Source organism: Falco biarmicus, chromosome 20 (assembly GCF_023638135.1).
Source record: "Falco biarmicus isolate bFalBia1 chromosome 20, bFalBia1.pri, whole genome shotgun sequence".
NCBI classification, from domain to species: Eukaryota; Metazoa; Chordata; class Aves; order Falconiformes; family Falconidae; genus Falco; species Falco biarmicus.
The window spans coordinates 4850912-4877783 of record NC_079307.1 but is presented as its reverse complement, the minus strand read 5'-3'; the positions used below and the strand labels follow the sequence as shown (position 1 = coordinate 4877783).

Below are 26872 nucleotides of genomic sequence, written 5' to 3'. Positions count from 1 at the left end.
TGTGAGCACTGCTAGCGGGATAGAAATTTCTTCACGCTACACTGTCTGTTTGTGTTTGATTAATGTAAATCTTCCCAGGGCTCTAACTATGCCCCAGGCAGTGCGATGCCTGGCTCTCCATTAACAAGCATCCAAGCCACCATGTACAGCAGGATGCGAGAGAAAGCAAGATCTCGATTTTAGCCTTTGCCATAAAACAGTCTAACTCAATCAAAATAATTTTTGGCAATTTGATTTGAATTATCATTCTTAATTAAATTCCACTTTTTTTCCCAAATCATGGAGCCTATTAAAAAGGTGAAACTGCAGCAAACCACTTAACACATGAATCGTAGTTACTTTCTTTTGCATTTCCTCAGTTTTCATGACCAAATTTTTTAGACTACACTCACCGCAGCTGCTGCGCTGCCCAGTCCAATGCATGCTGGTACCAAATATAATCTCCAAGCCACAACTGCATCAAGGCTACAATTACACAGCAGACAGGAAGCCAAAGAAATCAGCTCCTGCCCCTACATCTATCTGCTCCATGGTTTTAAGTATGCAATAATTTCACAGGCAGAGCATGTATTTTCCATGCTTCTATCTTTTCCAGTGGCATGCATTATCATTTTCTAAATAGTAGTAAGCTGTATTTCATTGGTTCGTATTTTGAAACATTTGCCCAGCTCCTCATTTTCTAGGAATTTCACAAATCAGAAAAGAAAATGTCAGCTCGCAAAAAGAAAATGGTAACCGGAGGAAAGAAAAAAATCCAGTACATAGCCAGCTGCTCCGACACTCACAGGCTAGCACCCCTTCCTTTCAGAGTCCTGGTATATGACCCAAAACACAGGAAAAAAGAAAAAAATGAACGGGCATTTTTTTTAAGCAAACATGAAATCACAAAGAGTTAAGGAAGCGAGGGAAAACTCGTTGCAAATCCCAGAGCACAGCTTCATATCCAGTTTGTTCATGCCCGAATGAGAATCACGTGCACCAAACAGCCACTGCTAACGAAAATGAGGGTGTCAAAACAGAGACATTTTAAAACCTGGATTACATTTTAAAATCAAGTCTTCCCTAATTCTTCTCCCTAACGCTCCTTACCCTTAAGTGACATGTCAATGAAACAATGCAAGCAGGCCAATATGCCTTACTTTAGTAAACTATATTTTGCTTAAAACAAAATTTTTGCTGTTTCCCATTTCCTTCATTACGCAGAGCACTCTCTCACCAACTGCAGCGGTCCAAACAATGCACTCCAACAAGCAGACCCTGGAAGGGATGGTCAGAGCTAGCTCTGCTCCCCTCCACAGATATTCACATTCCCTAGCTGTGTGCCTCAGTTTTCCCTTCAATGCATTCCCTATTGCAGGGAAATACCACACATTTAAGATCTGTAAGTTGCTTTACAATCACTAAGAACAAATATCTACAACATTGCAGAGTAATACATATTATGTCCTTGCAAAACTGAAATTCCTCTGAGCAGAGTGCTTGCTTTTTGAAATTTGCATGTAAAATATTTAACTTGAAATAATTCAGGTCAATGAAGAAATGGAGAAATACAACAGGAATATGCTTGAAGGCAGGTGTCATGCCTTTATCTCAGAAGGCATATTTTCAATCCCCTTAAACATAAAAACTCTCTAATTGGCATCAACACTTGGGAAAAGAAAAGTGTTGTTACCATGAAACAATCTTAAAAGCTTCAGAAATAGATATTGCAGCCTTCTCTTCGTTATAACAAAGTCAAAACCACTTTGAAGAATCCAAGTGAAATTTCAGTCTATCAGGAAAAGTATCAAAGAAAAAGGATTTAAGCACAGGGCGCAGCAACAGCACTTTTGGAGAACTATTATGAGAACGAACTCTTGCAGCCAACACTGAATTTGTTCATTTCTTGGTCTAAGGCTTCTTTTACACTGTAAAAACTATACGATGGACTGGTGTAAGTAAACAGGGCCAGTTCTGCAGGTTGCTTCTTTCCTGAAATACTGAATTTCGGAAAAAACATTGCTTCCTAAAGCGCCAACCACCTTTTGAAGCCTATTAAGCCCTGACTCAAAATGTCACAAAGGCGGCATGCATCACAACTTTAGACAAAGTCCTCTTTCTTACTTAGGATAGGGAAGAGTATAGGAATAACTGATCCAGTATGACCACTGCAGAACTACACAGACCGGTTATGTAAGACTTAATTGTTGGCTGTAGTTTTTTTGCTTAAGCACATAATAAACTTACAATTTTTTACAGTATTAATTTTTATTTATATTTTATCTACAGCTTTGGGGGAAAAGCAACACAATGCATTCCTTTCAAGTACAAACTGATGCAGCTGCCAGGAAATAGTGTAAAAACAAGAAAGATTCAGGAATGGAAGCTTATATCTTGCTTCCTACTCTGATTTCCCAGATTTCCTTCCCTCAGTACTCTCTCAGCCACAGGACATAAGAAAACAATTTGGAGGAGAAAAAAAAAAATCTGTGATCAAAAAAAGCAAGAAAGAGTCTGGTGCAACCAGTTTTTTAGAAGAAATCAGAGATAGCCAAGATATGGCTAGAACTGTAAATGTAGCATCACTATTTTAAATCTACAGGGATTTCTACAGTCCTGGACAACAGCAGAGAAGGAAGATAATGAAAGAAGACATAGACAAGAGATGCCACTTTCCACATCATTTAAAAAGAACTCTCTCCTAAGAACATAGGAAAGATGGTAAAAGAATAAGTAGCTAACTCCTCATTTAGCCCCATTTCTTCGTCCTTCTAGAAAACGTGTAATAAAACATAAGACAATTAAGTTAAAGCTGCTAAAATACCACACAAGTTACAAGCCTGTATATTTCAGGTTTCATTTCCCAGAATTTTCATATCTCCTTGTTCTATCATTCTTTGCCAAGTAACCGCAGTTTTGGTCCCTGCTCCCTCCCTCACACTCTCTATTGATTAAGGAATGCTTCAGTGCTTGCCTGTACACAAACCACACACCCTGCAAGCAACATAAGCAATGCTCTTCTTGTTCAATAACAGTATTAGCAGCTCTCAGCTGGTCAGGCTGGGATATGGTAAATATTTATGTGAATTCACAGACCTTTACCCCAATAAGGAGCCAGGCATGGGAAAAGAACAGCTTCCCAGAGCTCCATACAGCGGAAGCAAAATGGTCCCCAAGGAATGGAGTCCACACCCCTGTGGAAAAAAAAAAAAAAAGTATCCATGGAGCAGCAAGAGCTGCACATCTGATCACTACCACTGCTGGCTGAGTTTCTGTAACAAAACCTAAGGCTTCAACACACTGAGCATCCTGTTTGCAACTTAGCTGAAGAGGCTGAACCTCGCTCACAATTTTTGGGAAGTTCTAAGAGGCATGGATGAAGAAACCTATTCTTGGAAAAGGATTTAGTTCAGACACAGGATATGGGATAGATGGATACATGCATTTTTAATCAATTAATCCCTAACATTACAACACATCACATCAATATACAAAAAGCTTGCCAATGCACTTCCTTAGCCCCTAAAATCATAACTGATAGGCAGAAGGGCTGTCCAGATCCCCCATCAGAGTATCTAAATACTTTATAAATCCGTATGTTATGAGCACTGACCCTCAACCTGCCTCTTTCATTTGGTGGGCTCAGGATGTTAATTCCTCCTATCTTTTACATAAAGCAACAAAATCCATACCATGCATCTCAAATGAACAGGAACTAGCAAAAGGCTGCTATGTTTTGTTTGGGGGTTTTTCTGAGAGAGAGAAAGAGATTGTAAATATAGAAGTACAGACAAGAAGATATGCAAGAAATCTGACATATTTCAGCAAGATCCTGCAAGAATACAGAGTCCACTAGATTACCTGCATCTTTTAGACACATCTGAGTGTTTTCAAGTACAAAAACAGTGGGCCTTTACTCAGAACGTAGATACCTACCTAGAAGTCACAAAAATGTTAGAGACATTGAACTCCAGTAAAGTTTACTTTAAGAAAAGTATGACCAATTTCTTTTTTATTTTCCCCTCCACAAAAAGGTCAGAACTCTCATATTTCATTCACAATGATACTTCTTTCTTGTCAAGAGAACTATAAAGTCTTCCTTTTTTTTTTTTTCCCCTCTTTGCTATGCTGCCTTATATTCAAGTGACGTCCATTTTATTTTTGCTTTAGACACATCTTGGTCTTTGACCTTCTGCCTTTACAGAACTGATACTGATCCTTCAATGCAGTTTCTGACAGCAGCAGCACCCAAACGTTGCCTGACCTGCAGCTGTCATCCACACACTTGTTCCATCGCCTGCAGGCAATTCCTTCCTGCCTTGCGCAGAGCTGTGCAGACCGACACAGCACAGCGGGTACGCTCCCCCTTCCCAGCACTGTGAAGCCTCCGTATCTTCATGTACTTTTATTGGCCTGAAATAGCAACAACTCACAAGCAGCATACAACTAAGAAATCTTCTGTTTGCCTACTTTGGCCATGCTTTATGGAAAAACAGAAGACAACTTGATGAACAAATGAGTTAATATTTCATTTGAGTATCCAAAGTATGTTGCATTACATAATAGTCAGTGGAAGTTAAAGATACAGAAGCTTCCCCTTAGCAATCTCTGCAAGTCAGAATAGACAATTTAAAGAGAGCTTACGTCAGATAAAGTAGTAATTTTGCAAAACCACTGCTTCACATATACAAACACTTCATTATTTCAGGTCCTTAGAAACATTCCTTAAATCACTGGAACTTAGTTTGAAAAATAGGAAACCGAGGTACAGAAACAGGAAATTATTTTTGCAGTAAAAAAGTAGATCAACAATTGCCGAAGTAGAAATACTATCCAGATTATCTGACCAGTACTAAGCCACTCTATCTTAAATTAGTACCATAATTCCTCTTTTAAAAGATTAGTAAGAGAAGTCTGCACGGCACCCCGTGAGGTACAGAAACCATGTCACAGAGACTTGGCATACACAACATATTTGGGAAGGAAAGTTAAAGTGAGTGCTAGCAACGCACATGCAAGTAAGCCAAAAGACCTGCAAGCTTTTGGGTTTCAGAGCATTTTGCTACACAAGAGTTAACCAAATGCTTTTAGAATCCCAAATACCAGATGAGAACCCCCTAAAAAATAGCTCCATTTTTAAAGTACATTATTAGTTGACAGCTTTAGCAGTCACTATGTGAAACTCAACAGACAGCACGTGTAGAGTGCCAGGCAAAATTCAAATTGAAAACTGTCATAGAAGAAACAAGAGGAGGTCAAATCAAATGTGGGACAAGCTCCAGAGAAGTACTACCCACAGAGGAAAGGATGATTTAGACATGAAAGAAACTGATAAACTGAGCAGGCTGAGAAAACACAAATGCAGGGGTAGAGGACAAGAAAATATAACAGCTCTCTACTGCTTGTGATACAACCCAATTTATTATGTACCTCACTGAATGATTCACCATACAAGTCCTCTAGCTCTGCTCTGCACAAAACCCACCTTCCAGGCTCCAGCCAGCTGACTAAAAAGCACGTATCAGCACAAGTTAGGATTAGACCGGCAACCTACTTTACAGAGTCAATCACTACAAGACTGAATCACATCTGTCCGTTTTTAATGCATGGCTGCATTAACCCTAAGCAGAATGCAGTGCTTGGGAAAAAAAAAAAAACAAAACTTCAAAAAAGAAAATAGTGAAGTCGTCAAAACTTTAAGCACAATTGTTAATTGCACGCATTTACTAGTAATAGCTATTACTGAAATAAAGTATCTGATAACCCAAGAAAAAATTACAGAAGGACCCATCATTTTCCACTGTGACACACAATACGCTACTGAACAATTTTTTACAGACAGTTATTAAAATAAGAAAGTTCTGGTACAAATATGGAAACTGATTAAAAGACAGCTGTAAAGTCTGCTACATCTGTGATGCAGTAAAGAAAAATACCTATCTGTAAAAGCAAAAAGTGAAAGATCCTTTATGAAAGAGAACCCTAATTCTTTCAGTCTCATTGTCTGGGCTGACTTCTGGCGTAGGAAAATGGGATATATGGAGCTTCATTTAAAAGGTCATACTGTTTCCTTCCTTGATCTTTTACCACGAACAATTTTAGAAGGCATTAAACATTTCAGAACAGCCTATCTAAACACATTTTTGCTTATCCTGTCATTGAATTAAGTTCAACCGATTCCAGTAAGCCTGTAATGAAAAAAAAGGCCCCCAAAACAGCTCTGAAACACAGTATTTATTCCAGTCACTAAATTAAAGCTTGAATCAATGCCAAACCAGCATACTAAACGAGAGAGAAAAGTAATTATTGTATAGTTGACAAATTGAAAAGAGAGAAAAATGAGAACAGGGATACTCCATTTTCTAAGATAAAATCTACTTCATTCATAGCAAACTGCTGAACATAGTTATTTAAACTGTGTCATAATTCAAAGAGGTAAAAACACAAGAACAATAACATGGGTTTAGCACTCAATACCTAGTTATGGTACACTCTATTGCTGAAAATTTTCAGCAATAAATACTTTCAGGCCTAAAAAACTTTACCAACTGCTTATATATTAAGAACCAGGGTGAGGGGGGCAAGCTGAACTTATTCTTTCCAAAGGATTTTGCAGGTCATTCACAACTCACCATAGACTTCATCCTGCCCCAGCTCTACAATACAATACAAATTTTAAAAATAATAATAATAATTAAAAAAAAGGACATGAACTGCAACAAAATGTTGACCCTGTAAGTCAGCCAGCACTGGATTTACTGTTACTGTATTACACATCTGTAGCCTTACACTCCCAAATTCTAAACGTGGGGTGGGGGGAAACAAACATGCAAGGTCGCAATACCTGTATTCACAGCCCCAGCCTCTGAAAATGCAGAAATCCATTTCTTTAACACACTAGAACGTACTTCCATTCTCTCATCGCTTCAGTGAGACAAGGAACATACAACCACCGATATTTAGAGTCCACAGTGTTTCCAGACATTGACTATGAGCCAAATATCAGTTTGAGTTACCTCCCCTAGAATTAATTTTATTTCAGAGTCTGTCCTATTGACAATTTCTCCTTTGCCCTCAAGCCAATGCATAATCAACAGTCTTTTCCAGGGCTCTCCATCTCCCCGCTTCACACCAACCATCACGCCTAAAGCACACCGCTGGAGCCCTGCAAAGGGTCAGGAGACGGGCAGGGAGAAAAAGAAGATTTTAGATCTTGCCAGAATGCTTTACCATTGTAACTGCAACAGCGCATTTGCCTCTTACTTTGAAATTCCAAAGGATGAGCGTTCACACAGCTAGTTATACCCGTGTAATTATGACGGTATGTTTCCTCAAAGGGGCAGGCCAGCACTTTGGTGGGGCCTGGCAGCTGATTCATCTGAAGTTTTTCATATTTGCTCACAAGCCGAGTACTGCTGCAGCTTCGAGACACTTCCTGCATTAGCCTCTGGAGGGGGAATGGTGCTAAAACCAGGCAAATTTTAACACCGTAATTGCAGCTGCTTTTCAGATAACACTTGATCATCAAATATACAAAATTAAGTATTATAATTTCCATTTAAGCAGAGCATGCACACAGCTTACCTACAGAAACTTTATTATACTTGTTCTTATCAGCTAGATCTGAGAGTCATCCATGCTTGCAAGAAACCAGAACTCCCTCAATGTTGTATCAAAGCATGCTCCAAACACCATATACAGACCTCCCTCTCCAATTTCCACTGTACTGTATTAACATGATTACTACCCATCAGCAGCTGTCAACAGCCAAACACTCTCACAGGACTAAACAAAACGTTGCATTATCACCATAACCAACAGCTGAGTTTAAGTAACTGAGATGATTCAAGTCACCACACATGCAAGAAACTTGTAAATATAAAAATTAAGCACTGGTCACCGGCAAAACATCAGTTCTCAGTGCACTGAACCAGTATTAGAAATAATAGTTTTCTTTAAACTTGTTAACGGCCCACAGTAAGGCAATTTCTCCCAAGGTATTTTCTGCCTGGGGTTCTGAAATGGAATATATGTAATCAGACCCACTGCAGCATGGAAACCACCAGGATGCCAACAGAAGTGCTTTAATTTAAAGCAAACATCTCCACATGATGGAAAAGAGGGAGGCGGAGCAGAAGTACAGGCAGCTCGCAATCTTACAAGACAAAATTTACTTGCTACTGAGCATTTCTTCCTGCGTGTTATCATGCAACTGAACTCGATCGACTGCCATTGAGAAAGAGATCCTGGGGCCCCAGTGACAGCCAAAGTGTTTGTCACTGACAAAGGGCTGCCCCACAGATCTGTTATTCCCGTGCCAGATTCATGCAGCCTGACATCTCCAGCCAGTGCACACACAGCTGGAGAGGTAACGGAGACAAAGGGAGGATACAGCACTCGTGGATTCTCAGAGCATGCGACCACCTTCAGGAATACTACTAGCTTTAGCCTGACTGAGAAAGAACTTCTGAAAATCCCACAGGAAACAAGCTTTCCATTTTTGGGTCCCAGATATTTGAGTAGGCTTCTCATTGCCATACAGCTAATCACTGTATTTCAAAATTTACTACCACAGCAAACTGATCCAAATACAACTTTGAGAAGAAGATGAAGAGATTTCACATGGGGATTTAAATAAACAAGGTCCCTGAACGGAACAGTCTTTGTTTGAAGTGTCCAGAGTCCCTCTGTGCCTGTCCTCACAATCAATTAGAAATTAATTAAAAAAAAAAACCAAAAACACACACACAAAAAAAACCACACCCAAACCCCACCTCATTATTTGCATGTTCTTTGTTATTTTTTTCCTCTTGATCTAACTGTGGAAATCATTCTTTTGGGGCTAATTGCAGTTTTGATCTAAAAGGTATTTCATTTAAAAGAAAAAAGGAAAAGAAAAATTCAATCCCTACACACCCTCTAAACGAACACTTTATTTTGGGAAAAATACGTTCTCACTTCCCAATAAAACCAGGGAAACAACTTGTTTTGGTGGAATACACTTCAAGTTTCTGAAGCTGATCCAACAACTGATCAAAACCCATCAATATTCCAAGAAGCATATTATAGACCTGAAGGAGCCATTTTCTCCGTACACAAAAAGCAACAGATGGAGCAAGATTCTCAGCGCACTCCGAGCTCCTGTGATGTTGTTGTCATTGCAGTAAGCAAGCAGGCTCAGTGAAGCTACCTCCCAGTAGCCACAGAGCCACGATGATTTAAAAAAAAAAAAAAAAAAAAAAATTTTTTTTTAAAAAAAAAAGCTAGGGCGAAAGGAGCAGGTTCTCTCCATCTGGCTGGATTCCAGCAAGAGGATTTAGATCTGCAGGCTGCCCAAAACTCGAACCTGTTGCAAGGCTATTTCCTCTCCCCCGTGCAGCTAAGCTTAATTATCTGCTTCTGCTTTACACGTGATCCAGGAGCTCTGCTGTGAGAACGAGCCTCCTCCAGTCAGGCTGGTGCTAACTGTCAAAACAAGCCACCATCAGCACACAGCAACTCTTCCCTCCTTGCTGGATCTCACAGCCAGGCAAGCACCTTTCACGCTACCAGGAAAGAAGTGTCTTCCTGGCCGAAACCAGGGACTGTGCATCTGGATCACTAGGGGCAGAGCACAGCCAGATACCCCACTTACGAAAGGGGAGTCAGAAGCATGGGTGAACAGGTGCAGACACCAAAAAATATAGTTAATGTCTCACTGATGAGTGCAAAACCTGATAATAAGTCTACTAAAAGGAAAAGGGAGAGGAGGTCAAGGTTTGCTATGCAATACATACAGCTGAAGTTGCACTGGTTAACATCCAAAATAAACAACACACTAGCATTTAAAGCTATCACCAACATTCCTACATCTTTCCACGCTGGAAGAACACAGAAGTGTACTTGCCTGCCTCTTTTTTTTTTTTTTCCCCCCCTCCGTCCCCCAGTATTAAGGGGGTTTATTCCCACAACAATTTCCATAGTGTGAGTGGGCTGAACATTTTACGTAACTTCAGGGACCTGACATGCCCGAGTGTCAAACTTAGGCCTTTCAGTACTGAAAGGGCTGCAGTGCTTGGCAACTTTATACCTACCAACCACTGAGTAAATATTATCAAACTTGCACGTGAAGGCACCCACCACTGAAGCAACTAAACCAGACACAGAGCACAGTTCTTCAAGATCATGTATCCATTTCTGAACTATTACAAGATATTTTATTTTACTGCTGAAGGTTCTACTGTAACTCAAGGGTAGAGAAGAAGTCGGCAACAAAGGTATTCATACTACCAGTGCCCTACAGACTTTGACGCATCCTTACAACAAAGAAAATCCCACAACAATTGCAAACGGCTCTCTCTGCAGTATCCCCATACCACCTTCACCAGCCAAAATTATTGAGCTTGTTGGTTTGCTAAGATCAGATCTGCACCCACATGAACCACTTCCGCTACTGAAACCACAGGGACTACGCAGGGCAAACCACAACCTATCATTTTGTCTCTCTAAACAGACAGCAAGAACAAATTGCCAACTTGAGAGCTGCAGTTCATCACTATGAGATCTCTAAGCTAAGAGCTTTTATCCTTGACACAGAAGTATTTCTGATAAACCATCGTTCACACACACACGCATTTAGGAAGTTCACATAAATTCACTCCCTTCTCTCTACTACAGTTCCCCCTGAGTATCTTTTCAAAGTTGTTATGATGCTGCCTACCTAACTCAGGTCAGATGGCTATACACCAGTCTGCAGCAGTGAAAATCACTCTCTTAAAACCAGAAACAACTTGAGAAGAACAGTTTGCTTTTGGGTTGAAGTCACTGCTTAATTTGGGACATCACAGTAATTTCTCAGAATGCAGAAGAAATTATCGACACAGATCAGAAAACCACACTATTTTCTTGCAAGCACCAACTTTGAAAGCTACTTAACAAAAGAAAAGGAATCATCATCATGGCTCAAATACTGTCAACATGGGACTTGCTCCCACTCAAAGCAGAGCAAAATTTTAGAAGGCATTACAACTGCTGGAAGAGTTTCCCAGTCCTGAACAGTAACGGCCTCCTCAAGAAATAGACAGGTACTCCCAGACACCAAGCACACATGTTCAGTCCTCCACAGAAAACACAGTTGTAGCCTTGGCTTGTCAGGGGTTTTTGCCTTACACTAGCAGGTCTTACTTTGTCCCTTGTGGCTGATGTTTGCCTTCAGAAACCACTGGCAGACAGGAAACCTCTCTCCTATCTGGCAGTTGCCACCACCTCTCCCATTTCTCTCCCTCTCGCTCATTTCCTATTGACTTTCATGTCTTACATTGCAGCCTTTTCCTATTTCCTTTTTCTCCTCGCTCATTATAACTTCTCTCCTTCGATTCTCCTCTTTTCTCCTTTTTTCCAACACTTTTCTGGTGGCTTTGATCTTAGTCCCTACACATCAGAATATTCTTCTGCATCTGGGCACAACAGAAGCATGCAGTGGTGCCTCTGTGCACCAGTGTTGAGTGCTGAGAGGAGACGCCTTGTCTGATGTGCTGCCAATAAGCTACGCTAACAGCCACTATCATAACAGGGTAAAAAGACTTCCAAGCAGCCATCAGATACTTTAGGTAAGCCTACAGGTTGAAGCTTGTATGTTTATGGGAGTGGCGGACTCAGAATCCCATACCTGTCTTGGATCAGTCTAGTGCTTTATTAAATAGATGGGCCTTTTCCTCCAGACTGGGAAATGCTCGCTCAGGTTAATCCAGGTCCCACCTAAGCTTTCCAGCCCCCTCCCAGCACTACAGCTCACTCAGGACTCCACAAAAGAGTATCCAACTCTTCACAGGTTACTAGTTCATCTTGGGAAGTCACCCACGCTCTCGGTAAAGTGATTGCCTGTGATACCACAAACCAGGATTCACCGTCTGCAAATAAATTCAACATGAGCTTCTCAAATAAGAACAGTTGTGCTGCTACTTAGGGTTTTCAGGAGGAACAGCACCTGGACAGGAGTAATATTTCCACCAATATCTCTGAAGCCTTCCAATACATATTTCAGGGGCTCCCAATACATATTTCAGGAGCTCAAGAGCAGAGAGAGATCAGTTCAAGTCTTGCCCTTGCACATACGCTTCTTGTGCCATCTGAGAGCAACCAAGAACTCCCAGAACCCAAGGATTCTCCCTTAGGTTTCCAGCACCAGCACCGCAACTTCTTCATAGCCACCAAAAGAGGCCCTTTTGCTCAATACACACAGTTCAGTCCATCTTTTACATAGCCCTGTGCCGTGGTGATAAAACGTTTAGTTTTTCTGAACCCTTAAATGAACTGAGACCCAAGTGCCATGTGCCAGACAGCACAGACTGTTAGCGTGCCAGTCCTGCAAGAAACACCACCTATCTTCAGCAGGACGTTTGTCAGGATCCAAGTAGCTAATATGACCATGATCCAGACAGATTACAACCAAATTATTCCAAGTACTGGAACTCACGTGCCCTGCCTTAGGATCCTTTCCACCTCAGGTATTCAGCCTCAGGAAGCACACTGTTCATTTGCTTTTCCAGTGCCAGAGCAATTTAATAAAGCACTTTACCAACCGACATCACAGAGCCCAGAAGTTTCAGTGTTGTCAAAACAAAGCTTAAAATAGCCAGGCAGATAACATTTAAGCCTTTGCCAGCAAATGTAAACAGCAATGCTTCTTATTTACCATCAGACTTTGCTAAATGGTGCAACTATGCAAGAAAGGGTTCCTGTTCATTGCTCCGAGAAATGAAATAGACCCAATACTGAAAATACTCAAGGAAAGGATGCAGGGTAATAACAAAGCACAAGTGATGTTTAGTAGACCATTTGTGAATGTCACAGTCTGAACATTGTTTGTTTTGTTTTTACTATTTATACTTATGCTTACATTTGAAGCATAAGGACACTGCTTTTTCCTGTCATTTTTAATATATTTATTTTTAAATGTTTTCTTTTAAAAGAAAAGTGAGTAAACCTTGTTTTTTCCTGTCTTTTTCTAAGTGTGCTGTTCCTATTCTGTATGTATCCTGCCTTGTATTTTATCCCTTGTACATTCTTAATCAAACACCGCACATTTTACATCCTTTTTCATTTTACTAATCAATTTGCTACTGCTTCCCCCGTCCTTATTCTGAGCCCTCTCTTCTGATGTTAAGACATTATCTACATCCAGGCTCCTGACCCTTAGTTTAATCAAGCTGAGACATGAACTAACACTTCTGTTCTTTAAACCTAGTAATTACCCAGAACAGGGCCACAGAACATAGCATAGCATCACCTACCAGAAAGTATGCGTTCAAGTCTATTTTCTCTTAGTGCTATTGGCATTCATTACACAAGAAAGATCTAGTTATCTCAAAGCAGATAAAATATCAGGACTAGAGTGAAAGAAGGGAGAGTGCTTATGCAGAGGAATATTTGCAGAGCCTTAGGAATGCTACAATAAGTATTTTTATTAACAACTCAGATCACCCAGTCTAGAAACTCAAAGCTAATACAAATGGGATTCATTAATAAGTCTCCTACTGCTGATTTTCAGAGGGAAGGAAGAGGCATTCAATGAGAAACCTGGTGGATAAAGCCTTGAAAGCAAGAGCCCAAGCTTATCTTTCAAGCAGCACAGCCAACATACTTCTCCGGTGACCCAGAAGGATCACCTAGAGGTTTAAGTGGAGAATTCAGCCTCCAGACCAAGGCAAACACTGCTCCTCTTTGAGATACTTTGCACAACTACAAGCTATAGCACTGGGCTGGCTGGGGTGGGGGTTGACGGTTGTAACCATGACAGGCCAACAATGCTATCCAGAACACTGTGGAAAAAATGGGGAAAAAAACAGTTAATGCCAAAAATCCTGTTAATTAGACTCCAAAGTTTCTTGGGAAAGCAAGGAAACAGAAGCAGGCATCGAAGCTACTCACTGAACCAGATTCACACAAAATGCTTAAGGCACAAATCCACTAGGAGACATCCCCCACCCACCCACCCCACCCCCCTTCTTGAAATAATCAAAAGATCTTGGGATATAGTCATGAAATATGCAAAGTAACTGGTACAGGTGTCTGCACCACTTTCCCCAGGCAAATACACGAATGCTGCATACTGCCTTCAGATGGACTGCCAAATAATCTTCAGTGCCTAAATCACTACCTTCACAACATGATACAGAATAGTTCCAAGAGTAAACAGAAGATTACTTTGACTTCCAGCAGGAGGACCGTGGTCAATGCTGCCACCCTTAAGGACCAAGAAACTCTTCTACGCTATGGGTCATGCTCATCAATACAGAAGTCAGTTCTATAAAGATTGGTCTGAGAAGTTCAAAAATGAATACCACAAAGCTCACCAGTGACCTCAGCAACTTCTGCTCCAAGGGTAAGATGCACATTTCTTCTCAGACATCTCTAAACAGGGCAGCAGCAGGCATTAACAAACCGAAACAGAACGGTGATCTTTAAGAACTCCAATGCACCAACAATTGTCCACAGGCAGAAAGGGGAGGGGCACAACACCAAAAAGGACAACCCGTATGTGACAGTAATTAGGGGTGTCAGTGCAGATCAGCACTCAAACACTACCGTGGTAAGTCAAAGAGTTCTCCGCAGAACAGGCTGTATCAGGCTGGGAAACGCAGAGGCCTCACCACCTGGCAGAAGGGTTTCTGTGTTTCACGTGACGAGGCCCCTGTGGATATCCCTTGGACAGGAATGGTATCTGAAGAGCTCACATTATCACCAGGCCGTTTCTCCAGACTTTTCATGCAGTCCTGCACACCCTCTAGGCTTTTCAAAACTAGCTCTGACGAGTATTTTTTGCTGCTAAATGTATCACACCCTGACTCCTGCGGAGCTAGACAAGATTTTTAAAAGTATAAAATTGAAGTAGCATACATCCCAGTGCCATGCCTACTCTACCCATTTGAAACAATAATAAATGCCATAATAGGAGTTATGTGCACAGGGAGAATTATACAATTGGGCTAACAGATGAAATATCATTCCTGCCTCCACCCAAATAATCATGACGCCCACAGCTCTATTCAAAACTTGAAAATCAAGCTCACCTCAACTTCTGTCTCCAGTAAAAACCCTAATAAACTATGCAGCATGAACTGGCAGCATTTGCTTCCTAGCCAATAGTAAACATCACGGACAGTACTCTCTTCTGACAGCTTCAATAAAAGCAAAATAAAAAATGAATTTATGCACAGACTGTGTCAACTGCTTATTTGCAAACATAGTGAAGGCACAATGATGGAAAGCACAAGGCAACTTACCTCAATGACTATTACACTTTTTAGCCCACAGAAACAGACATTGTGCTGCAGCCAACTTTTCATAAATATTAGATCTTACAAACTCTACTAATTAAATAAAATGCATGATAACAACATCTAGCTACTCAATAACACTAAGGGCAGTTAAAGAAATCCCAGTTACTACAGGGACTTACAAACAGCCAAAGACAGAGAAAGTGCATCTAAGCAGATAAGAAACAATTAGGGTCTATTTTAGTACCAAGTCAGGAGCAAATCAGGAATTAAAACCTCTCAAAGGTAATTATGTGTAAATTCTACCTCTCCTATTTTCCAATCATAGCAACAGAAACTACAGCACTGTTATAAATAAAACTCATTTGCAAGCAACTGCATAGGAAGAGTCATCGGTTCCTCAACAAGGTACTGCAAAAGCAGAAAGAGCCTCCATTCTTTTATCGTGCTTTATTAAACAGACAGAAACATAAAGCATGTTCTGTAGCTGTGCAATTGCTCAACTCTGCAGCATGTTTGGAATGGTTACAGGAAGAAAAATAAAGTTAACGATGAGAAAAAAAAAAAAAGAATTAATAGCATACAAATGTTTCTTTAGTGTCATAACAGGATACAGCAGAGTTCTGATCATCCTTCGGTGGCCAACCAGAGCCTGCAAATGGCCGAATTTCATCCCAGCCCCAGTATGTCCTTGCAAAGAATAAAACCCCTACCTCGCTCAGCCATGTGCTGCCTGCCACAAACGGCAGAACAGAGCAAGGCTGGAAGCCAGCCGGCCTGCCCAAGTGCGGCTGGGCCAGAAGAGCTCAGAAGTGAGTGCACGCTGGCACACTCATGTGCAGTCCCACAGAAGAAACGGAAAACCACCTCCTCTAACATACCCTACCCAGAGTGGGGTCCCAAAGCTTTAGATAGTCCCTGTAGCCCAGTCTCCCCCTTCCAAAATCCTCACGCTGACAGCCCAAAACAATACCCAGCAAAAAAAATCCAACCTAGCACTAGTAACTAGACAGGAATTTGAGGAAGAACAAGAACAGAAATTTTCAGGTTTGAAAGTGTGGCAAATCTCATCTAAATCCAGAGCTGGATGAAGACAAGCAGGCATCTTATCATTCATTCACCTGACCAATTTCAGATACCTACTTCAGGATAATCAATGGTCCCCTAGATGTGCCCAGTTTCTTCCACTAACTATAAAGGCAATCTTGATGGCCAGCTCAGATAGAGATGTCTACCTCAAAAACTTACTAAGTCAAGCAAGATAAATGCCACCTGAGGAGGCCTCTAAACAAATACAGTATAGCTAAGAGAATTAAATTAAAAGGGTATAAATGTTTACAAACGTGAAGTGGCAGAGCAGTAAGGCTTCTGAAGATTGTGTGGTATGGTCCACTGGGCAACAGGATATGAAAAGAAGCAGCTGACAAAGTAAAAGAACATCCCCAAAGAAAGAAGAGGAAGTAAATGTCACTGGCTTTAAGTTCTGGCTCTCTCATAGCATCAGAAGCCATGTAGTGCATCATGGCTATCCTGGGGCACTTTTTGCTTATGTATTTCTAAACCTCAAGTATTACGAGAAAATCTTTTTTTTCTGCTAGCACCCTTTACTCGTTTCTCCAAATGCTGAGTAGCTGACTGGGAACGGGATGTATCAGATGCTTCCTCAGTAAGGTTGCTGAACAGTCATTACGTTCTCAGAAGTCTTAACATCTGTTATGCCTTTTTGTTTAATACCTGGTATTCCCCCATTTCCCCAGGCATTCACTTCCCTCCAGTCTTAAGACACTAGAAGAAAACGATGTTGCTTTGTTAGCCAGCTGGATAACAGCTCAGCTGTTCAACTCGGCGATGAAGCATAACCTGCATCAAAATGAAAAGGGTTAAGGTTTGGTCCACAGAGAAAATTACCCCAGATGTATGAGATATGAACTGGCACGACTGTATTTCAGCATAGTCTCAGACACTAAAATCCATTGAACTTTCGGGGTGAGGGGCAGGGAAGTATTATGAGAAAAAAAAAAAGGGCAGGAAAAAAGAAGGAGGGGGCTTAATGAAAACATCATTTATCATACTGGCTACCGAACAGCACTAGAAATGGCCATTCATACATTCCTTCTGATTTACATATACATTAATGTCATACATGACATCAACAAGAACGTAAAAGACATAAAACATGTAAAGGATGGGACGAGTTCAGCCTGGACAAGGGAAATGTCAAACAGCTATCAAAACACTCGGTATGATTACTATCTTAAACTGAAGGGATACAAAAGTAAATATTTGCTGCCTGTAACAGGGCTTTAAGCAGCTACACATATGTAAAGCTAACAGAGAAAAATGCAGGCCCATGCTACCCTGTTATATTCACAATGCCACTGGGCACAAGATGCAAGCTGGGTTTTTCTGTTTTAAGACAGTTCCCAACTCGGTCCCACCGAGGAAGGGCACCGACAAATACAGAGAGAATTGAACACGTCGTACAATTTATAGCATGTAGGTGTAATGACACTAGAAGCATCAAGTTTATTTATAGTGCACCTGTTTTACATTCCAAGCTTAGGAGCTGGATTTAAAGAGGCAATGCAGAGGCTTCTTGGGCCTAACGGGAAAGCAAGCTTTTCACCAACACAACTGCTAGGACAACAGTGACCAAAACCCACCCCATCTCCAGATCCTGCACAACGCTGCCGATAAAAAGGAGGGGCCTTGCTCCAGACATCCACATGCTAATAACACGCACCACTGCCACATCATCCAGCGTTCTGCTGAAAGGTTTGGCTGGGGAATAGATGGGCCACACCGCCAGAATTCCCTTTGCAGCCCCAGAGCTGGGCTTCCTGCAGGCCAGAGGCGAAGGGCTGTGGCAAGGCTTCCCTGCTTCCCCGCGCTCCCCCAATCGTCACACAACCCTGCTGCCAGAAAGCTTCCGACTGCCAGGGTTATGAAGACAGCTCCTTACCTGACATTAAAAGTCTTTTGAACCAAAACCTTAATGGCACACCAAACAGAAACATCCTCTTGCCACCACTGAAAGCAAAAGGAAACGCGACATCTTTTGTCTCTGCCACATTTTCAATTAGGCTGTTCCAATTCAATAACGGAAAGTATTTTGTTTTACTAAGAAGCAAATTAAATTCCCTGTCCTCATGCTTTTCCTTTCCATGCATCACTCAACTGCTTCTTGGTATGAAAATCCTATCATTCCTTTTGATATCGCCCAACCTGCCATAAGACATACCCTCTCAAGTACGTGACAAAATTCTCACAAAGCCACTGAAACACCACCTTCTGTTTACTGTCACCGTCTTGTCTGGTACAGAAGAAGTGCGTCCTGTGACACAGGGTTGCATGGACCAGGACATATTTTTTTTAACTACTAGAAATAATTTTTTTAAATAGTCTATTTTAATGTCATTAAATAGAGATTTATTTTTGCACACACAGTGCAAAAGAAAAAAACCATTGGCTTTCTTCTGTCACCAATTCTGCTAGTACATGCTACACAATTCATTTCAAAGACTTAGTACTCCATGAACAGCACAGTCATAAACACAAACCATAGGTGGTTCTGAGCTGTACAAGAGCTCTTTCACGCCGCTCAGGCACTGTACTGTCTGTTAAGACCTGTGGAACCATGAAAAGGACTAAGTGTAAGCGAGAACTACACTTGCTCTCTTTCCTGCCTGTACCTCGAGTCTAAAAGGTAACCTCGAGCACCCATAAGCATCGCCAACCTGCCCCAGCCCTGGCTTCTCTCCTGTGCCAGAACTGGCCATATCGGTCACGAAAGGCTAGCGAGGCCTTCAACACACACATTCACACCTTAACTACTCAACGTGCACAATTAAGGAGAATATAACAAAACACATAGTAAAAGTTTCTTCAGCTTACAAATGTAAAAAAAGGTATCTCTTCCTCTCTTCAAAAGAGCCTGAAGACACTTACTCCATACTTCTGCCTAAAAAGCATGTAAGAGGTTTCCTACTTGATTTTTTTTCTTACAATAGAAAATACATGTTCTTCTTCCTCTGTCTCTGAAGCATCCCAGTACAAGCGCAAGAACCCCAGACTGCTAATGAAATGCACATGGCAGCACCTGCAGAGAAGCCCAGAGGCTTGAGCAGGTATCTAAAGCATGGAACAGATTACTGCTAAGGTAGTGTAGACGCCAGCAGACATTCCTGCTCATCAACTATCCTTCCTGCCCTCACCTGAAGTGACCTCTCTTTGGAAGGCTACAATGCTTGACCTAAAGAGAAGCAAGGGCATCCTCTGCACGGTTTTTGAGTTCAGGCTCCAGCTGTATCCTACAGTCTTGTCACTCCTCTTGCTTTAACTTCTGGCAGGAGCAGTTGCTTTTGGTGTTCCTCCCAGCACCAACCCATCCGGGAAGCTGAATTGCAACCTCTAGATCGTACAAAGTCAGCCTGGCAGGCCTGAAAGCTGTTGGACTTGAAATACTCCAGTTTCAAAGTTAACCCACTTGCCTTGACAGTCAACCACCGTAGGTATGTACCAACTCCCAGAAATTCAGATTTAATCCCGCTTTTCTGATTCTGCCTGTCCCGCTGTCACTCGTCAGAATGCAAAGTACACGAGCTCTGGGAAGAGCCTAGACTTTAGAAAAGAAAAAAAAAAAAAAAAAAAAAGGAAGAAAACTCATTTTATACTGACCTGTCCGTGATTGTGGACTGTGTGCCACTCATTGGAGCCTTTGGCAAGAAGTCGTATTATCCAATTTACATTTTACTATTACTGCAGGAATATTTAACGAGGCTTTGCCCCCCACATGCACTGAGGTTCAGGATCCAGCCTTGGTCCAGAAGAGGCATGCACAGAGGACAAATTCAGTTCAAGGGCGGGGGGGGGGGGGGGGGGGGGGGGGGGGGCGGGAATCCAGAACAACTCCGAAACTCTTCTTGCAGTCACCCAGAATATCCAGACCACGGAAGTGGGGCGTGGGGGATGTTCAGGAACAACTCCGACAACAAAACAAAAGCCAAAAAAGCAACCAAAAGCAGCCGTGCCCCTCGACGCTCCCTCGGCCCCCAGGCGGGGGGAACACAACGCGTTGCCGAGCAGGAAAAATCCTCCGAAGGCAGCGATCCTCTGCGGCGCGAAGCTCCAGCGCGGAGGGCAGCCCCGGCGCCGGCGGCTGCTGGCGGGGCTCCCCACGCCGGGGCCGCACGCCCACCGCCCCCGGGCCGAGGGGTGCCCGCCGGCCGCGGGGCGCCCCCTCCCCGCCGCTGTTTACGGCCTCTCGCCCGCGGGGGGCGGGCGGCGCGCCCTGCCCGCTGCCGGTGTCCCGAGGGCCGCGCTGGGGCCCATGTCCCGCCGCCGGCCCGCCCCGACCCCCCGCCCGCCGGCTCGCCCGCAGGGGGGTCGGGCAGGGCGGCCGCCCCGCCGCCGCCCTTAGGCCTGCAGGTCCATGCCCCGCCGCTCCGCCTGTCCCGCTTTGGCCCGAGCTACAGCGGGGCGCGGCGGCCCGGCCTGGCCGGCGAGGGCCCCCCCCGGGAGGGCTCGGTCCGCTCGGGCCCCGGCCTGCGCGCTGCTCGCTCCGGCCCGGTTCAGGGCAAAGTCCCGCGGCGACCACTGGCGACGCGGCCCTGCCGCCGGCCCCGCTGCGCTGCTGAGAGGCGGGAGCCGCGCGTCCCGGCGGAGCCTGCGCCGAGCCGGGCCGGGCCGGGCCGCCTCCGCGCTCTCCCCTCCCCCGCACTCCGGGGGGGGGCTGCACCTCCGGGCCGCCTCACGCCGCCCCCGCCCCTCCCGCCGTGTCCTTCCGCCGCCGCCGACCCCTCCGTCGGCAGCAGGCCGCCGCTCCTCCCTCCCGGCCACGGCGCCGGCCGGGCCCGGCCCTGCCCAGCCCCGCGGTCCTTCGCCTTCCCCTTCGGCGCAGGAGCGGGCCGGGAGCGGGGATCGGCTCACCGCCCCACCAGGCCCGGCGCCTCGCCCCCCCGGCACCGGGCGCCGCTCCGCATCCAGACCCGGCGCACCGGGCCGAGCCCCGCGGCCCCCCCCCCGCGCCGCCCGGGGTCCCCCCGCGGGGCTCCAGCGGGCCGCGGCCTGCCCCGGCCCCGGGGGGTGAACGCGGGGCCGGGCCGGGCCCCCGGGCGCTCAGCGGACCCGCCGGGCCGGCCTCAGCCGTGTGCAGGCCGGCGGGTGCTGCCTTCGCTTCCCACCGAACGGATTCACAGCGACCTCCCCTCGGGCCCGCCGCCCGGGCCGGTCCCCTCCATGTGCCACCCTGGCCCGACCAGCCGTCGGGTTTGGGGTGTACGGGCTCTGGGGGCAGGGGCGCCCGTGCCTCCCCACGCACGGCGTGGAAAGTACGACAACGAAGAAACTCGGGAAGAAAGTAACGAGCAAACTAAGGCAGTGAGGTGCCGCAGGCGCGCAGCTGAGGGGCTCAGGCAGTGCCCCCTGCGCCGCAGACCCCGACCATCCACAGCGCTGTGCCGAATCCCGAGGCCCTGCACTTCCACCATGCCTTTCGTCGGGGATTCTTCTCGCAGAAGGTCGACAAAACCCCGAGATGAGAACGAGCACTGATCCCTCCCTGAGCACATCGCAGCCTTCCCAGAACACGGGCGGCCCAGGGCCTGTTCCTGCCCCACTTAACATAAAAAATCCCCTCCAACACGAAAAGGTGAGCGACGTAGACTGCTGCCCCTTACCATACCTGCTAAACATACAATATACGGACATTCAAATTTCAGCATGGGTGGATTTTCCCCTCCTCAGCCACAGCTCTCTAGAGAAACCCATCCTTGCTGGCACATTGCTCTAGCTCCCTGCCATCTGTGCCCCATAGGACACAGCTTTGGAGAGAAAGGCCCATCTCGATTCCACACACATTTCAACAGCAGAGCCTGTTCCTGACAGTGCACAAACAGCACAAAGCAAGCCATAAGAGATCAGAAGCTGAGTTTTAGGCACATTACCTAATCCCAAAATCTCGTTGCCAGCACAAGGGGATAAATAAGATGGAATAATATCTATATGCTAGAACTTCAGGAACATTCCATGCTACTGTGCTTCATGTCACCAGGAATTAAAGCTCATGAGCTCCACGGGAGTGGAATAGAAAGCAGGACAGCTCCACTGCCAGGGAAGGTGGGCATGAATACCTGGCCTCCTAGTGCAGAGGGACTTGTGGAACATCAGTCTTTCCTGCCACACGCCAACAGACCAAAATAATCTTATTAGCTAATCCAAATCATACAGGACACCATCCTCCCTCCCTTTAATTAATCTTACCTTGATATACTTCTTCAAGGCCAGGACAATGGACTTGGAAAGAGTCTGGAAAACAGGGTTCTGGAAACTCGGGACCAGATACATCATTAAGCATGCAGGACCGTACCTTGCTTGAAGCTATAGTCAGGACCCTGCTGTTCCACAACATGCAGCTTTTCCCCCCCTTGGAGTGAAGCGAGCATCAATCAGGAAGCCAGGAGACTGATAGTCTGAAGAATTTGTCGTTTTGATGAAGTACATTGCAAAGAGAGGAAGCATGGGATGAAATAATTTTCTACGTGATACTTGACATATATATGCAGGACATTTATACTTCCTCTTTTCATTTCCTTTTGAGGAAGACAGAGGCTTGGGAAAAAAAAAAAGGCCGGGGGGTGGGGGGGAGAAGTGCATGGCACGCAACCACAGGTGCCTCTCATTCTGCAGCTGTATGCAATACATTGGCCAGTGGTAATGGAGTGAATGAATAACTATATCTATCCACATTTATTATATATCTCTTTAGTGCATCTCCTCTGCAGTCAAGCCCTCCCTGCTTTTAACTTGGGGAACATCAAGTTCTGTGCCTTGAGAAAGGAAGACTCCTGGGAGATCTTTTTCATGGCAGGCCCAGCATTTGCATGCTAGGTCTTGATGCTTTTTTATTACTTTAATTATATTTTATTGAGCATGACAACATAATGACAACAACAATTAGCTGGACGAAATCCTAAAAAAAATATATATATATATATATATGGGAAGGAGAAGGAAGCTTATCCACTGCTGCAGTGAATTGATGCAAAATTCAGTGGAGTGACAGTGATTAACATCTGACAAAAATTTGCTCAGTATTGTCAAAGGCAGCATCACACAAGACTATACCAGTGACAAAAAGGAAGCATAAACTTCTGCCATGGGGTTCAGTAGATTAACTCTTGCTCATAATGGGCTGCATTCACATTTCAATGTTTAATGCAACTATTAAAAAGAAAAAGCACTAATAAAACAATTCAACATTGGGAAGAGACGAAAACAGGGTTCTGGAAACTCAGGATCAGATACATCATTAGGCATGCAAGACCATACCTTGCTTGAAGCTATATTCAATACATTCTGAAACCGTAACTGCTTCTCTTTTCTGCAAATGCTGATTTTTTCGGTTGGGAGCTGGTTGCATATTTACATTAATATGGATGCATATTTATGATACTTCTGCCTAGGCAGTTTCACAATGTGAAATCCGGGGGGTGGGGAGGGGAAATCAATAAGCAGTTACACTGCGCAGTACCAATTGAAAGGTTGGGGTGGGTTTTGGTAGCTCTGAAGTCGTCACTTTGAATATACATAATAGAGTACCACACACAGACATATATGCTAGAAGTGGAAACTGCGTACTAAGTTCATCAGTCCGTGCCGCCAGGGCAAAGCACCAACGTCCCCCACAGCCCGTTTTTCACAATCCAGAGCAACTCAGGTAAGGAGGACCCTGAAGCAAAAGGTTGACTCCTGCGAAATATAACTTCTTTGCCTTAAAGGGTGGCACAAAAAGGGCACGTCCCTGGAGGTGCCTTGTACGGGGTTGCGGAGAAGGCGGGATGGCAGAGAAAGGTTTCCCCGAGGGTTCCTTGCAGAAAGTCCGAAGCTCTCCAGGCTCGCCGCGGAGCTCACCGAGGAGCTCTTGCCATCTGCTGGGAACGCCGCGTACGGCACCTCTTCCCGAAACTTGCCTGCAATATTAATGCAGCCTGCTGGCAGGCGGGCGGCGAGGTGCAGCTCACCGCCTGGGTCCCCCTTTGAAGGGGCGTGTGGGGCGGTGGAGCTGGGGGGGGGCTGTGCCTGCTGCGCTCCGGCCGCCGCGGTGCACCCGTGGCCGTCTGGCCAGGCTTTGCACCCCTACGGACTCTGCGAAGCAGCAAAAGATGATCCTACCTTTACGCCCCGATGCCGGATTTATCACACTGCCTTGCCTCTGACAGCTGCTATACTTCAAATTTGAAGTATGAGCAAACAGTGAATGTAATCGGGTTTCTTTCAGGAAAATTTCACTTTGTAACGTTTCAGACAGGATTATCGGCCGTTAGAGCAATTTACCTGTGAGTGCAATGGATCTCCTGCAGACCTCAAGTAAGGAACAGATAGGTTTGTAAAACTGTGTGCTGTTAAGTTGGACATGATGGGCTATTAGCTGAGTTTTGCTGACCTCCATCATAAAAATTAAATGGATAATGTCTTTTAGTCTTTTAACTTTTGCTACTTACCAGTAATCAATTTAAGACCAGTGACAGAATGCACCAGTATTTTGGACTATTATGTAAACTTACCATAAATTGCCATGCCAACCACTGTTTGGAAAAAAAAAAAAAAAAAGTCAGATGCTTTTGCAAAGCAACAGTCAACCTTTACTCCTTGCACAGCTGGAGAGGAAAGGCACAGGGGAAATGACTCCCAAGGCCGACAGAGAAGACAGCTCGTTTCCCAAACGTGCGTATGAATTCATGACTCCTGAAGAACAGACAAGACCTTGACCTCGTGTCAGGGATGGGGTAAGCCTGACTGCTCTCAAGCTTAGCACAACTTAAACCTTCCTGCCTTACTGATTTTTTTGTAGTGCCCTGCAATCCCATCCAATCAAACTCACCTAAGAGCTAACAGCTGCTGCTTAGTTCAGCATCCTTTGATCCTGGGGGACTACTCTGGCACAAGATTCTTCTGAGCCAGCTGAGAATGTGTGTGGGATTTTGTTATTCGCTGAGATTCAACTTTTGAGGGAGCTGAAGATAGTAATGATACTCTGAATCAAATCCAGACACACGTCTATCTCCTTGCCCTTCTACTGCTTTTTCCAGCCAGGTGCTGGGCTGATGCTAATCAGCTTCACTGTAACATGGATGCAGCCTGCTTCACAATCTGATGCCACCGATCCATGGCCACTAACGGATGTCTGGATAGAACTCTAACCTGAAAAAAACCCACCCCATGAATTTGTGCTGTGCTCCACATTGCTATGGAATTTCAAATCATTTTATCATCTCATACCTTAAAATAGGCACATGATTTGCTACCTACAGACAGGCAGTTCACTGGAAATGCTGGAAATGTATACACAGCTGGTACGTGCTTTTTAGTCACTTGGACACAAATGCAATACTTTGCTGACTTTGTTGAGACACAGATAGCCTAATCTACCAGAGCTTCTACTGAGACTGCCTATTAGACTTCCTAAACCTGGATAATCCACATCACAGTAAGCATTTTTATTGCACTAAGCTTTCTTTCCATATCAGCATAATTAAAGCAGCACCCTTTGTAAGGACAGATGAAGCTGCTGTACGGTCTGTCATGAGCTTCCTTCTTACTCTCTGCTAGAATCAATGTCCTGTAATTGGAGGGGGGATTTAAAACAAAACAAATAATTTTTTATTAGGATAAAATCTAAAGAAATGGCAAATAACATTGTTTCTTATTACATTTGAGGATTATCAGTTACACTGAATAGATCTTAACCTTCTGAGACCATATAAAATTCAAACAGCAACTTAATACAAGCATTGCTGAAAACCTGTACTTTGTAACATTTGAGAAGCCACAGAAACTGAACCTTTCTCCTTCCCATGTGAAATGAACTACCAGTAAACCGTTCTTACTTTGCAAAAGCTTTTCCGTATGTTGCCAACTTATCAGCTCCCAAACTCCCCCTGGAACTTGAGGGAAACAGAACAAAGCCAGCGAAGCTAACACCTTCTCTTACAAGGATTTACTAGAGCACATATTGAAGCCGACCTGGAAAAAGAAAAGTGCTGGTATACTGGTATAACCAAAAAAGAGTTGCTCCTTGCCTAGAAATTGCTTATGCAACACAAAGCTAATGCTGACTGATTCTCTCTGTGTCTGAAATTTTATTTCTTTGGAAATGGCAGCAGACATGTTATTTTACTTCCAGCCAAGCTATACAAAGTTTGCAAGTATCAGGAACATACCCACAACTTCCATTAAGTTTAAAACTGTCTCTCATCTTCCCTTGTCCAAGAAACAGACTTGCTGACAGCATTGGTATTAGTCTAATAGCAGCCTCCAAAGACTTAAAATGTTAATGCTTTTACATCAGTGCTTGGACTACTGTTGCAAGGGAATAAAGCCTTGAATATAATAAAATTACAGTTTATTCAAATACAAATAAGGAGTTCAGCTCCAAAAAGAGGGCAGAGGACTGAAAGAGGAGGTTGATTTTGTAAAGCTCTACTGCAGGGCCAGCAGTAGAAGCAAAAGGCAGGCAGCAGGGAAGAAATGGCTTTAAAAAGAAGTAACAGGAAGATAAAAACTGGAATTAATTTGAGGGTAGGGGAGCAGATTTCACTCTTTACAGTCAAAGCACATCTGCTCATTGACTTAAGGCT

The 26872-nt window shown here is 44.1% G+C and overlaps 1 protein-coding gene across 5 annotated transcripts in view; it reads right to left on the bottom strand.

Moving 5' to 3' along the window:
* Nucleotides 1-22690, bottom strand: part of ARHGEF12 (Rho guanine nucleotide exchange factor 12) — an 82989-nt gene extending 60299 nt beyond the window's left edge. For 2 of the 5 annotated variants that reach the window (XM_056322900.1, XM_056322901.1), the window contains exon 1: nt 19914-20089. In XM_056322900.1, coding sequence (XP_056178875.1) covers nt 19914-19945 — 32 coding nt within the window. In that variant the 5' untranslated portion in view covers nt 19946-20089. Of the gene's footprint in view, nt 1-3075; nt 3098-19913; nt 20090-22496 lie in introns of those variants that run through there. The other 3 variants (XM_056322902.1, XM_056322904.1, XM_056322903.1) reach the window with 3 other exon arrangements.
* Nucleotides 22691-26872: the final 4182 nt, after the last annotated feature.